This window comes from Hippocampus zosterae, chromosome 8 (genome assembly GCF_025434085.1).
Source record: "Hippocampus zosterae strain Florida chromosome 8, ASM2543408v3, whole genome shotgun sequence".
In the NCBI taxonomy this organism is placed as follows: Eukaryota; Metazoa; Chordata; class Actinopteri; order Syngnathiformes; family Syngnathidae; genus Hippocampus; species Hippocampus zosterae.
Window position 1 is genome coordinate 18,195,362 of NC_067458.1, and position 14,158 is coordinate 18,209,519.

Genomic DNA, 14,158 nt, shown 5'->3' on the forward strand with positions numbered 1-14,158 from the left:
TTCCAGACGGTCTCTAGACAGACTCACTTATTATTATAAAAACGAGGAAGATTTAATGGTACATTTGAGATCCTTTTGGATTACTTGACGGTTTCCTGATGGGTTTTTGTTTCTATTCATGCTGTTTTTTTGTTTGTTTTTTTTTTTTTACACATAATGCGAATGGTGCTCTGGTTTTTGTGACCCTGACCATAACTACATGTCAATTCTGACAGAGGGTGTGACAACAACCACATTTTTTCCCACACTGTTTTTCCATGCCCTGCAGTGGGGTTACGATCAGGGGATGTCTTGAATTTTTTTTCAACTCTGGGCATGCGAAGCCCCCTTTGAGACGGTTCTGTCACGAACCCTTCCGTGCACCCGATAACATAATAAGTTGTCCACTGTAGTAACCGTTGTCCCTGAAAGGGTTCAGGGCGATATAAATAAGTACCGCTTCCCTGTGTACATGAAAAAAAACAGGAGTGATATCATCATTTGTCTTATCTGAATGTTGTTGCTATCATACAACTGCGGCCTGTGAAAGGTACCGGTAGCTAGATTTTGTCATGAAATATATTTTTCTTCTTATCTTACCTTAGGCAGTGTTAATGCAGCTGTCATGTTGTGTACTTTTACATTGAAAGTAACCTCGACTAAATCAGTTTGAAATCATTGACATGATTTATAATGTGACCGGCTGTCCTCTGGGCCTCTGTTTACATGCAATGTTTTATCATTGGTGTCGTGGTGTTACCTGTGCATTGATTGATTGATTAATTTTCCATCTTTTCAGTTTTTCACTCAGAGATGGACGGACAGCGCTGATGTTTTCCTGTCGGTTACACCTCTAATTAGCAGCAATGTAGTTTTCACAGGCAAAGCCTGTGAAAACTACATCCATTCACATCCATTCTGTGTGTCAAATCCATAATTGGACGTCATGAAAATGTACCATTCCAGTCAGATAAGAATGGGTCTTAAGAATCGGTAAAGCAGCATGTGGCTCATGACCCAAATACTAAATACTAGACTTGGCTTCATTGGGAACGAGACACCGGTGTGCCGCTGGAGAGGAACTCCCTCCACTCCATGACAGTGACAGTCAAAAAATCTATGGCCCGCTCCACTTTCTTAAAAAAAAAGTAGAAAATTAAATTAAACAACTGGACAACCCATTCGCCGGTTTCTTAGTGACCGACAGAGAATGTGTCCTTGAACGAAGAGGATGCTCAGCATGGGGTCGGCGAGTGCAGCCTTTAATTCAACATGTTGGCGCGGCTTAGTGGGAGTGATGAGAAGCTTTGTGGGATGATGAAAAGGTTGCCGTGATAGTAGGAGACTGACTACGGTCTGCAACAGCAAGCCCGGAAGGGAAATAGTTCTCCTTTTTTTCCCCGACCATGTTCGTTTAAGTGAGGGAAATAGTAAACGAGTTGTCGCTTTAAGAGGCGATACATTATGTTTGAATCAATTTTTTTTATCATGCAGGGGAGTTGGAGCCTTATCTCAGAGGACTTTGGGCGAAAGGCGGGATGCATTTTGGACTGGTGGCCGACCAATCGCAGGTCACATCTAGACACGCATTCACACTGTCTCATTCAAACGTAAAAGTACCCTCTTCAGTGGCTTTGCATTAAGCCTTTCAGGGACGGCGGTTACTCGAGTGGACAGCTATTCATATGCTGTTTTCTTTTATATTAATTCATCTGAATGTCACAGGTGTGCATCAACTACTACAATGGACCCTTTATGTGTGTTGCCATCCACTGTCATTATTTCTTTTTCATGCCTCAAGATGAATAAAAACACTTGGGGGGAAAATCCTGGTGTAGGTTATTATTATTTTTGCATGAAAGGGTAAAAATAACACACATACACACAAAGACACGGGATGCCACAATTTGCTGTTGGTCTTCTCACCTGTTCCTTTTTTGCAGACGTAGGGCAGATTGTAGTTGCAGGGGACGTCATTCCATTTGCTGTTCTCGTGAGCGATCATCACCACGCAGTCCTCACCGCCCGCGAAGAAGTTGTCGGGCTGGTTCGAACGCCAGTTCTCATATTGCTGCACAGGAATGTTGACAGGCATGAGAACCATCAGAGTTGCAGACTAATTTAAGGAGATACAATGATCCGCAATAACTATCCTGCAGCACAGTGGTGTGCATTAAGTGTTCTGGAGGGGAAACTATCTCCATCTCGTTAAATTAAAAGGTCTAAAAATTAAATTAATAGGTCTAAAATTGAGGATTACTTTTCAGGTCGTTGACTTTCAATTAAATGTCTTTCTATTACATTCATATGGACACTCTCATCTGTATCTAATGGCTGGCAGGTGTATATCTTTTATCGTTAAAATGAGAACTATTTCCTGCTTCTTTGTCTCAGCATCATGGGAAATGTAGTCGTACTCGCCTCATGCTAGCCTCACTGAGCCAAAAAAAAAAAAAAAGTGAGTCCATTGACAACCAAATGCAAATTTGACCATAATCGCTCAAGGGATTGTTTTCAAACCCTGTTTGCGTTCCATTAATGAATTCCCAATGGAACTTGAGTTGGGTGATTTTGTGACTATGAGTGGAAAAGCTTACCAGGTCCATCTTATCAGTCCACTGAAAGTCATCCTCCACTGTGCGATCATTTAAGCCGATCCAGGTGTTGTCATGACTGATACCTGTGCAAGAAAAGCATAAACGTGGACTGTCGGGATTATTTATCTTCTCTTTTTTTCTAGAGCGCTTGTCCTAATTAGGCTTGCGTGTGAGTTGTAACCAATCCCGGCTGACTTTGGCACACAAGGTCACCAGGCAAGGACACATATTGACAAGCCGGCATTTCCACTCACATTTAAACCAATGGGCAAGCGCTAAAGTTAGCATGTTTTTGGAATAAGGGAAGAAGCCAGATCATCTGAAGAAATTCCACGCAGGAATGGGCAGAACATGAAAACTAGAACCTCAGAGCTGTGAGGCAAACATGCGATCCAACAGTCCACTAAATTGTTTCATAATAAGCATTCTAATTGTATATTTATTGCCATTCCCTTGGTAAATATATCTTCGTATTTTAGACTTTATAAGGCCATTTTTATCAAATATATGACTGAGAAACTGATGACAGTTTTTTAAATGGTGTAACAGAGAAATTTTTTAAAGTGGATGAACTCCTTTTGAATGTGACTTTGCTAATATCTGATGAAAGCTAATCTTTTTCTTTTTTTAATGACACCTTTTTGGTACAACCCAACCTGAGTGCTACAGTAACACCCCATGACGAATATGTCATGCTAGCAACGTAGCAGCGTTTGCTAATGTCAGCTAACGCTACCTTCGCATTGCTAGTGTTGCGGTTTGGATACGCGTTGTCTGCGATTGTTTACCATGACTACCCACTTTGGATATATTCGTGCCATTATGAACAGCCACAGCACACTTTGCCTTTAAAATCTCGTGAGCCACCTTAAATGATGTGGCCGGCCAAATTCAGCCCACGGGACTTGAATTGTGAGCTTGAATGCTAAGAAGCCATCAGACAGCATAACATAGTGCTCACGCGTTCCTTCTCTCTTCATAATACCCCCTCCCCCCTCCCCCCAGTGTGATGACTTTTATTTTCTTTTTTGTTTACGCATGAGGCGAAAATGTCAGTGGTGACGTTCCATGCGGGAGGAGGGTTAATCCCATTGTGCGCCGTTCTCCACATCACGCTGCATCAGATTAGCATCATCAGCGGGCGCATTAATCTTCCTAATGACGCTGATCTCCTTATTGCAGGGGTGGAGACGTCTGGTCTTGAGGCGATTAAGTACTTTTTATTTTGTTGTTGTTTGTGTGTGGAAGAAATAACGAGGGAATTCGGGCGACGATGCATTTGGGATGGTTGTTTCTGTTTTGAAACGGGAGCGAAAAAATCTGTTGGATTTGTTTGCTCTGCAGCCAATGTGGAACGCGCAATCGATTTGCTTTGCACAAAGGAGAATCAGATCACCTGTTTCCAGACCGATCGCAGCGACGCAGAACATGACAGCAGATTATATGATGTGTCATTGACACTTTACATCAACAGCCAAAGGGGCTGAGGGCACACTGCTCGAGATGCTTATTCAGGAATTATTGAAGAGTATAGAAAAAGCACAAGGAAGACAACAAACTATAGAAATTAAGACATTTTACCCAAGTACCAATTAGGAGAGCAGATGTCAGTCAATGTTAGTGTTGCTAAGTGGTGGAAAATCTGATCATTTTCCTTTTCATGCTTCTCCTGCCCTATTGTGTGAAATGCAATTGTCACAGCAGTACAAGTGTTCTATATGTTGACGTCTGATAATTATCTGACAGCTGGATGCTGCTAATGCCGGGCCGACTGGCCACATTAGATTCCGCTCACTCGTGTCACGCTGATGACTCCAATCAGTGACATTTAGAGGGCACCGTCACTTGAAAGCTACCCGGGAATGCAAAGCAGTTTTTTGCCAAAGTTATCCGGCTCATTTGGACTTCTCTCGCTCACCTCCAATGAAATTCTGCTCGGCCAGGCTGTGGATGCTGGCCAGGTGGCCACTGTGCTCCCTGCAATCTTTCTCAGCGTCCTCCCACGTGTGCCGCCGGCTGAAGTAGCGGTAGCAGTGGCCGTGGAACTTTCGCCATGCGTGCTCGCAGCCTTCCGTGTCTACGGGGGACACACAACAGGAAAATGGTTGAAAGGAAATACATCAGCTGTTTGGGAAAATGCACTTATTTTTAACCGAAATTCCCAATGTTGGCTGAGTAATTAAGCCATTTAATCCCAGCCATTTTCATTGGAACAACCCCCTTAATCCCAGCGTTTTACTGCATTTTGACTGATCTTGCAAAGCCCGCAGAATATTTGGTTCTAATGCTATATAAACATGGAGGCTACCACAATAAATTGGGACACTCTTCTTTCAGCAGAAATTTTATTTTTCTCTTTTTCCATTCTTCAGCAATTGGCATTACAAAATGGCTAAGTTTCATGGAAATGGCGATTCCTGGGCAAAAAAATGGAGAAAAAGAGGTTTTTGTAAAAGAATGCATTTCAACCACTGCCACCTACTGGCCGCTTTTTTTTTTACATGATTTACAATGCAAACGGCTTATTCTCATTCACAGATTGCATCAGACCCTCCTCCTCTCTATGACGCAAAAAAAAAAAGAAAAGAGACTTAGACGTACAAGTACGTCCTTGGTAGGCGGGGCCTAATTTTAAAAAGACGTACAAGTACGTCTTGTGGAATGAAAGAGTTAAGACCCGACACAGCTCGGGACGGCCATCCCCACTTGGATGAGATGCGTATGTGTGCGCGGCGCTCTGCAAATCGGACGCATCGGCTCCATGTGTCATCTTTTTGACCTCCCTGCAACTCACAGAAGGCCTTGGCTTTTTCGGCCGACAAATCCGAAGCGACACCAGCAAATTGGGAATTGCAAATGGGGTCTGTATGGTGCACTGCTCAGTATGCGTAGACATGTGGTTTGGGTGAAGGGAGGACAGAAGAATATTCATGCAGAAGCCGAAGAATATTCAATCCCACGGAGAATTGAGACCGTGTGCGCTTGTTTTGTTGTTGTTGTTGTTTTTTGTTACTTTTACAGGTGGTCGATTTGCAGGGGGTTTTCAAGCCAATGCAAAGAGTTACTAAAACATTTGCCAGGACGTTACAGGTGTGTGGTTTAAGCTTCTCCTGTTCAAATGCCTGGCGATAAAGATACGTCATTTCAAAATCAACTGAGATCATAATGTGGTTGCATAAGTGTGTCTCTTATAACTGGCAACAAAACTATGTTTAGAATGAACCCATTCAATTCAAAGTTATCATACTTTATAATTCATTCATTCATTCATCTTCCGAGCCGCTCGATCCTCACTAGGGTCGCGGGGGGTGCTGGAGCCTATCCCAGCTGTCTTCGGGCAGTCGGCGGGGGACACCCTGAATCGGTTGCCAGCCAATCGCAGGGCACACAGAAACGAACAACCATTCGCACTCACACTCACACCAAGGGACAATTTAGAGCGTTCAATCCACCTGCCATGCATGTTTTTGGAATGTGGGAGGAAACCGGAGCACCCGGAGAAAACCCACGCAGGCCCGGGGAGAACATGCAAACTCCACACAGGGAGGCCGGAGCTGGAATCGAACCCGGTACCTCTGCACTGTGAAGCCGACGTGCTAACCACTGGACTACCGGGCCGCCCTACTTTATAATTATTACTATAATTTTTTTAAAATTGCAAACTCCCCCTTTTTAAAGACCACCTTCCACTCTTCATCTCTCCGGTGGCCTGTTGAGGCAGAAAACTAGACGGGCCTGAAGACTCAACGCTTCACATGTTTGACCAAACGGTTAGCAAAAGCACGCAAATATAGCAAGAAGACAGGGAAGGAAATAGAGCGTACAGAAAAAAAAAGGCAAGAAAAGAGGGAAAGGAAGATCAAGCAGCATGTTTCCTTCCCCTCTCAGATCTCCGGCGTAGTCTCTGCTGATTTCTTCTCGCTATCGCTGACAAGAGGCAGCCTGAGAGCTCCACATCACACCAAGCTCTTCAAATATTTAGACATTATTCAACTTGTCTTTATTTTTTGTTTCAACCCTCTTCTATCGTTTCTGACACGCTGCGAGGAGAAACCAGCTTATCAATAATATTCACAAAGAATTTACCCAACTAAAAAAAATAATAATAAAAAAGTGATTGGCAAAAACCAAAAAAATGCAAATATAATAGGGATCTGATTCCCTGAAAAAAGCTTTAAGACGATGAACCCTTTCATGCACCAATAATGATAACCTGTAACCGTCCACTGTAGCAGCCACTGTCCCTAAAAGGGTGAATATCAAAATTATGACAAACCCGGTACACTGCCATGCTGGATATTTTTGAGCAGTTGACGTTTTTCCCTGTGACGTGTTGCGTGCTGCACATCAGACTGTTCATTTTGCACTCGTTTGCTGGTTTACGGTGCTATAAAAATATGGCATTGTCAAGTATTCCCATAATTTTGATTAGCACTCATCACAGTCAATGTTTATGTTCTGGCAGCATCACATAAAAAAAAAAAATTAAAACTGATTTCCCCGCTTCAAAGACATTCGAATGCCTCTCGGAATGAAATCTGGCAGCGGCGATTACTTGGCATAAAATGTTAATCCGGGCCGTTTGCCTTTGGTTTTGTAGTCCAGGTTCTCGCCACTAAAATAAACACAGCCGTTGTTAGCGTGGGGCAAACAAGCAAAGAGAGCTGACGTTTGGGGGGGGTTCAAACTTGTGTGGGAATTCTCTGTAAAGTTGAGAGGACGGGAAGACTCTCCAGACGGCTCGACAGATTCTCCCATCATCTGAAGTGACTTTATCACTCAGGGTGGTGCAAACAGTGAAACGAGAGCGTCCCCCTGTCAAATCTAGCGCCTCTTCTCTCAGACACCTCAGGATCGTTTCTCTCGCACGCTCCAGAGCTTGTTCTAAGATCTAGCGCCTCTCTCTTGACGAAATATTAATTGACACCTTTTGATGAAAGCTAACTGCTTCTGTATTCCGCTCGTTACATGACAGAGTCGCCTGCTGACTCGTGCTGGTGACTTGGGGGGATTGGGGGGGTTGTCTGAAAGCGGCGTTCAAAAGAACTGCGGCGATTGTAAGAGTGTTAATGGTGAGTTATTATGAAGTGGGCTTGTTGTTGGCTTTGCTGCCAATTTCGCCAAGGTCTCGGCGCGGTCGCTTCGGGCTGCAGTTGAAAAGAAGAAAAAAGAAATCAAACCCGCAAAAGACGAATGTATGGAGTGAGGATTTAGATTACGTAACATCCAGAGACTTGAGCGAGGAGGCGCACCATCGAGAAGGACGTTGCATTGACTCCACACCTCAGGATTAATGAGAGACAAATCCCTTTTGCCGCAGCCTCTTTTCCTTCAGACATCCACGGTTTGCTCTCACAGGAAGCGCAGGGGACGGGTTCTTGATTCTTGTTCCATTAGGCTGCTTTGTTTTGAAACAATTTGACAGCTCCAAGAGGGAGACGCCGATGGATTAAAATGTAGGCTTTTTCCCCCCCTCGTTTTGGGACAGTTTCAAATGTATTTGCGAGTGATTATGCGGATAGTAGAGAAAAGGCGCTCACTCCAGGGTGTCTGCGTCAACGCAGGCGGGGGAGGGGATATTTAATAAATGTTTGATTATGAGTTTTCTGTCAACAAATAACTTGCTCTCTCTCTCTCTCTGTGGGGACCTCTTCAAAGTTGCCTTTGAACACTTTCTAGCTCTTGAATTTGGGTTCCCCCAAATCTTTGTTTTGGGGCAACCCCAAATGAATAAACATTAATTCATTCATTCATTCATTCATCTTCCTAACCGCTTGATCCTCACTAGGGTCGTGGGGGGTGCTGGAGCCTATCCCAGCTGTCTCCGGGCAGTAGGCGGGGGACACCCTGAATCGGTTGCCAGCCAATCGCAGGGCACACAGAGACGAACAACCATCCGCACTCACAGTCACACCCAGGGACAATTTAGAGTGTTCAATCAGCCTGGAATGTGGGAGGAAACCGGAGCACCCGGAGAAAACCCACGCAGGCCCGGGGAGAACATGCAAACTCCACACAGGGAGGCCGGAGCTGGAATTGAACCTGGTACTCCACACCGTGAGGTCGATGCACTAACTACTGGACCACCAGGCCACCCTTATTGTACCTCTGCACTGTGAAGCCGACGTGCTAACCACTGGACTACCGGGCCGCCCCCAAATGAATAAACAGATTTTTTTTTTTAAAGCAACAATTTGCTCGGTTGCCATTGTTACCTTTCTCGCATTTGGCGCCGCTGTAGCTGGGCAGACACAGACAAACGAAAGAGTTGATCTCGTCGATGCAAGTTCCTCCATTGCGGCAGGGGTTGGACTGGCAGTCATCAACATCTGGAGGACAGAGAGAGAAGCAGGTCAAGTTAAGGTGAAGTAACAAGGTGCATACTAACGCACCAGCACAATTCCGGCATTGGCTTTTCAAACGAGCTGCCAACAGAAGGGAGGGAAAAAAAAGCCCAAACCTTGAGATAAAGTGTACAAAAGATTAGGAAAAGCGCGTCCTGAAAGAAACAACTTCTAATTAAAGCCAATTGATTGCAAGTCATCAGGAATGCACTCCAGCGCGTCATGTTAATTGCAAGAGTAAAGGGAAGGGTACACAATGTGAGGAGGAAGTAAAAGTGGAATCTCCAGAGTAGAACGCCATCCATTCCATAATTCAGGTTATATTCGGAGGCGGCATTGTACAGAAAAGGCCAAAGAAAAAGCGAAATCGCCTCCTAATTGGATGACAACACACATAATCGGGTAAGGACAGCCAGTTTTTCACGCAACAACTCTCTATGTATTTTTTCGATCAGGAAAATTATATTAGCTTGCCTTTTGAATTTGTTTTGGAGAATTCACTGATTTGCAAAGTACTCTCAAAATGCCCTTTTCTTGTCAGCAATATTGCATATCCTGGTGGGAGCCAGCAGAGGAACTGAACACAATTTGTCCATTCAAAATCACTGTATATGCATCCATCCATTTTTCGATCCGCTTATCCTCACAAGGGTCGTTGGGGGTGCCGTAGCCTAGTCCAGCCATTTTCGGGCAGCATGCGAGGGACACCCTGAACCGGTTGACAGCCAATAGCAGGGCACACACAGACGAACAACCATCCGCACTCACACTCACATCCAGAGACAATTTAGACCAGGCATGTCCAAAGTCCGGCCCGCGGGCCAAATCCGGCCCGCGGTCGAATTTCATCCGGCCCTCGGCCCCTGTCATAAAGTCAGTGCCGTCTGGCCCGCAGGTTGGGCGCAATGGAACACGTGTTGCATTGACTGAGGTCTCGTAGACTGGTGAGTGATGTTTCATAGAGTACTGCTTCCCTCTAGTGGCTAAATGAGTAATAGCATTCACTAAATGAATTACACATTTAGACACTAGAGGGCATCACTCACGAGTTAACAAGACAGTGTAAATCTAGTGTCTAACAGTGTGAAACAAAACGTATGCATTGGTGGTTCAGTGGTAGAATTCTCGCCTGCCACGCGGGAGGCCCGGGTTCGATTCCCGGCCAATGCAAATACAGCTTTTTTTCCCCTCGTTCTTACAAGGAAAGAATGTCCAAATGCAACGCAGGCTGCTTTGTAACTCGATAACTACCAGTGTGAAACAAAACGTATGCATTGGTGGTTCAGTGGTAGAATTCTCGCCTGCCACGCGGGAGGCCCGGGTTCGATTCCCGGCCAATGCAAATACAGCTTTTTTCCCCCTAGTTCTTACAAGGAAAACATTTCCAAATGCAATGCAGGCCGCTTTGTAACCCGATAACTACCAGTGTGAAGTAAAAATGAATGCATTGGTAGTTCAGTGGTCGAATTCTCGCCTGCCACGCGGGAGGCCCGGGTTCGATTCCCGGCGAATGCAAATACAGCTTTTTTTCCCCTCGTTCTTACAAGGAAAAAATGTCCAAATGCAATGCAGGCTGCTTTGGGACTCGATAACTAACAGTGTGAAACAAAACGTATGCATTGGTGGTTCAGTGGTATAATTCTCGCCTGCCACGCGGGTGGCCCGGGTTCGATTCCCGGCCAATGCAAATACAGCTTTTTTTCCCCTAGTTCTTACAAGGAAAACATTTCCAAATGCAATGCAGGCTGCTTTGTAACCCGATAACTACCAGTGTGAAGTAAAATGTATGCATTGGTAGTTCAGTGGTCGAATTCTCGCCTGCCACGCGGGAGGCCCGGTTCGATTCCCGGCCAATGCAAATACAGCTTTTTTTCCCCCTAGTTCTTACAAGGAAAACATTTCCAAATGCAATGCAGGCTGCTTTGTAACCCGATAACTACCAGTGTGAAGTAAAAATGAATGCATTGGTAGTTCAGTGGTCGAATTCTCGCCTGCCACGCGGGAGGCCCGGGTTCGATTCCCGGCCAATGCAAATACAGCTTTTTTTCCCCTCGTTCTTACAAGGAAAAAATTTCCAAATGCAATGCAGGCTGCTTTGGGACTCGATAACTACCAGTGTGAAGTAAAAATGAATGCATTGGTCGTTCAGTGGTAGAATTCTCGCCTGCCACGCGGGAGGCCCGGGTTCGATTCCCGGCGAATGCAAATACAGCTTTTTTTCCCCTCGTTCTTACAAGGAAAGAATGTCCAAATGCAACGCAGGCTGCTTTGTGACTCGATAACTACCAGTGTGAAACAAAACGTATGCATTGGTGGTTCAGTGGTATAATTCTCGCCTGCCACGCGGGAGGCCCGGGTTCGATTCCCGGCCAATGCAAATACAGCTTTTTTTCCCCTAGTTCTTACAAGGAAAACATTTCCAAATGCAATGCAGGCTGCTTTGTAACCCGATAACTACCAGTGTGAAGTAAAATGTATGCATTGGTAGTTCAGTGGTCGAATTCTCGCCTGCCACGCGGGAGGCCCGGGTTCGATTCCCGCCCAATGCACATGAACTTTTCGTTCTATTCTAGTTTTGGGAGTCAGCTGTGCCGGAGGTTTTGATCCAAGTTTAATGTACGGCTGTCTTGCTAAATTCTGCTGTAAAGCATATATGCATTGGTGGTTCAGTGGTAGAATTCTCGCCTGCCACGCGGGAGGCCCGGGTTCGATTCCCGGCCAATGCAAATACAGCTTTTTTTTCCCCTCGTTCTTACAAGGAAAAAATGTCCAAATGCAATGCAGGCTGCTTTGTCACTCGATAACTACCAGTGTGAAACAAAACGTATGCATTGGTGGTTCAGTGGTAGAATTCTCGCCTGCCACGCGGGAGGCCTGGGTTCGATTCCCGGCCAATGCACATGCACTTTTCGCTCTATTCTAGTTTTGGGAGTCAGCTGTGCAACCCCTTTGGATCCAAAAGCTTAATGTACGGCTGTCTTGCTAAATTCTGCTGTAAAGCATATATGCTTTGGTGGTTCAGTGGTAGAATTCTCTCCTGCCACGCGGGAGGCCCGGGTTCGATTCCCTGCACATGCACTTTTCGCTCTATTCTAGTTTTGGGAGTCAGCTGTGCAACTGTGCAGCTGAACAACAAATAATAACATAAAACAGTCGAAGCATTGGTGGTTCAGTGGTAGAATTCTCGCCTGCCACGCGGGAGGCCCGGGTTCGATTCCCGGCCAATGCAACATAAGCTTTTGCAACTTTGAGGTGTCAAACTCAGCTGCGATTCATTTTAGCTGACCAAGTCAACTGTGAATCATTTCTTTTTGGTGTGGCCAAGATGTGCACGTCATAAGGAGAGTAACTCGAGGCTGGTTTTCTTTACGAAAAAAAAACGTGTGTGTGGGGGGGGAGGGTTTCCAGTGTGGTAGGACTTCTGCAAAAACTTGATTAAGGTCTGTGCATTATGGACCCTGGTGAAAGGGTTTCCATCCATCCATTTTCTAATCCGCTTATCCTCACACGGGTCAAAGGGGTGCTGGAGTCTAGCCCAGCTGTCTTCGGGCCATAGGCGGGGTACACCCTGAACTGGCTGCCAGCCAATCGCAGCGAAAGGCTTTCCAATGGTTTTATGTGACAACTTGTGAGGCTTTCTTCAGGTTTTGTTTGGTGATCAATCCTTTGTTTATCCTTCATCCCGAGCAGAGGACGAAGTGAAAAGAAAAATAAGAATGAGGAATGATAGATTAGAACGACTTTTCACAATGAGTGTTGTGTTATTTGCTGTTGTTGTTGTTGTTGTTGTTGTCAGGATACCGATTAGAGTACAGGTGTCAAAGTGAAGGCTCGGGGGCCAGATCCGGCCCGCCACATCATTTTATGTGGCCCGCGGGAGCAAATCATGTGTGTCAACTTTCATGGTCCTTGCTGAAATCTGTACCGAAATGTCAAATTGTCATAGGCAAGAAATAACGTGAGATTTTACATTGGCCCTCTACGGGAAGCCGTAACTCCGAAGTGGCTTGCGACAAAAAAACGAGTTTGACACCCCTGTATTAGAGTCTAATGAGAAATTGCAGATAGTAACAGCTGAGGACCAATCACCTCTTTGCATTTCAGTGGACCCTTTATAAATAGTGTTCACAAATAGCGTCTTTCAGAAAGCAGATGAATAAATGCCAATTCGGTCCTCGAGGGCCATTTCTCCCACAACACACCTCAACCTGAAAGTCTTTTGAACAAATAAATAAACAAACACATTTTACAAATAACATAACTTCAATTCAAAAAACAAAATACATGGCTCTTTCATTCCTTCCACCAAGCTAGCGGAAGAGCGATACTTGGTAGCCTTGCCACCAGCCGACAAGCTTGCAAATAGAGGGTATGAAAAAAAAAATAATAAAAAAAGTAAACGGCGCTTTTGCCTCGCCTTCATAAGTGAGACCTCGACCTTAATCAGCAATTTCACGGCTCTGGCTCCTGGTGGCTTTAGCCAGCACTTTCACGGTCCGGGTACAAGTGCAGTAAACGTTCAAGACAAGCAATCGATGCTTCGGCAGAGTACCGCTGTGCATCCTGCTACTTTATTTGTCAAGAATGTCTTTTCTTTTTTCTTTTTTTAAAACACAAACCTGTATAAATGAAGAAAAAAAACAAGCTTTAAAAGAAAGCGGTGGCTGTTGAACACATGTTCTAATTTCCCCAGTGTGGGACAAATAAAGGATATCTTAACTTAACTTAACTTAAATATTCACCCCCAAATAAATTTGTTGTCTACTTTGACACGAAAATGGCTGCCTTTGCCGCAGTGTGAGATGGAAGAGGTTCATTCCTTAAAGCGATGTTTATGACCATTTTCAACCCCAAAACGTCTGATGAACATCATAGGAAAATTGTAGCCATTTTGCCTGTCGGTGTGAAAGACACTTTTCAAAGCCCTCACCTGAAGTCAAGATGGTAGTCTTCCCACTTGATAATTTCATGACGACATGTTATTCGGCATAGGAATTTAGTGGGAAATAATTTAGTGGGCATTAGCGGCATTAGCCTCATTAGCCATTTCTGAGTCGATTGCTGCCCTTTTGTGGATTGGCTAATCAACTTGGTAATAGATTGCTGTCTTGCGTGGAAATCAACTCGAATCTGAATGGATGCGATTCGCTTCATCCGAACTCCCGTCGTTGCCACGGTAACGACAACCAATTGGCCCCATAAATCAGTGGATGGGGAAGTAATGAATGACTCATTTCC

The 14,158-nt window shown here is 44.9% G+C and overlaps 1 protein-coding gene and 12 non-coding genes across 15 annotated transcripts in view; 12 read left to right on the forward strand and 1 right to left on the reverse strand.

The window, feature by feature from the left end:
* The window catches only part of ncanb (neurocan b), a 180,644-nt gene that overhangs the window by 89,127 nt on the left and 77,359 nt on the right, over positions 1–14,158 (reverse strand). For all 3 annotated transcript variants that reach the window (XM_052074737.1, XM_052074735.1, XM_052074736.1), the window contains 4 exons: positions 8,792–8,905; positions 4,495–4,653; positions 2,577–2,659; positions 1,906–2,050 (listed from right to left, as the gene is read on the reverse strand). In XM_052074737.1, the coding sequence (XP_051930697.1) occupies positions 1,906–2,050; positions 2,577–2,659; positions 4,495–4,653; positions 8,792–8,905 (501 nt within the window). The remainder of the gene's footprint in view (positions 1–1,905; positions 2,051–2,576; positions 2,660–4,494; positions 4,654–8,791; positions 8,906–14,158) is intronic.
* Positions 10,020–10,090, forward strand: trnag-gcc (transfer RNA glycine (anticodon GCC)). The gene has a single exon. It is a non-coding gene; the product is annotated as a tRNA-Gly (tRNA).
* trnag-gcc (transfer RNA glycine (anticodon GCC)) lies at positions 10,192–10,262 on the forward strand. The gene has a single exon. It is a non-coding gene; the product is annotated as a tRNA-Gly (tRNA).
* trnag-gcc (transfer RNA glycine (anticodon GCC)) lies at positions 10,365–10,435 on the forward strand. The gene has a single exon. It is a non-coding gene; the product is annotated as a tRNA-Gly (tRNA).
* On the forward strand, positions 10,537–10,607 carry trnag-gcc (transfer RNA glycine (anticodon GCC)). The gene has a single exon. It is a non-coding gene; the product is annotated as a tRNA-Gly (tRNA).
* Positions 10,709–10,778, forward strand: trnag-gcc (transfer RNA glycine (anticodon GCC)). The gene has a single exon. It is a non-coding gene; the product is annotated as a tRNA-Gly (tRNA).
* trnag-gcc (transfer RNA glycine (anticodon GCC)) lies at positions 10,882–10,952 on the forward strand. Its single transcript has one exon. It is a non-coding gene; the product is annotated as a tRNA-Gly (tRNA).
* trnag-gcc (transfer RNA glycine (anticodon GCC)) lies at positions 11,055–11,125 on the forward strand. The gene has a single exon. It is a non-coding gene; the product is annotated as a tRNA-Gly (tRNA).
* On the forward strand, positions 11,227–11,297 carry trnag-gcc (transfer RNA glycine (anticodon GCC)). Its single transcript has one exon. It is a non-coding gene; the product is annotated as a tRNA-Gly (tRNA).
* Positions 11,399–11,469, forward strand: trnag-gcc (transfer RNA glycine (anticodon GCC)). Its single transcript has one exon. It is a non-coding gene; the product is annotated as a tRNA-Gly (tRNA).
* Positions 11,576–11,646, forward strand: trnag-gcc (transfer RNA glycine (anticodon GCC)). The gene has a single exon. It is a non-coding gene; the product is annotated as a tRNA-Gly (tRNA).
* Positions 11,749–11,819, forward strand: trnag-gcc (transfer RNA glycine (anticodon GCC)). The gene has a single exon. It is a non-coding gene; the product is annotated as a tRNA-Gly (tRNA).
* Positions 12,079–12,149, forward strand: trnag-gcc (transfer RNA glycine (anticodon GCC)). Its single transcript has one exon. It is a non-coding gene; the product is annotated as a tRNA-Gly (tRNA).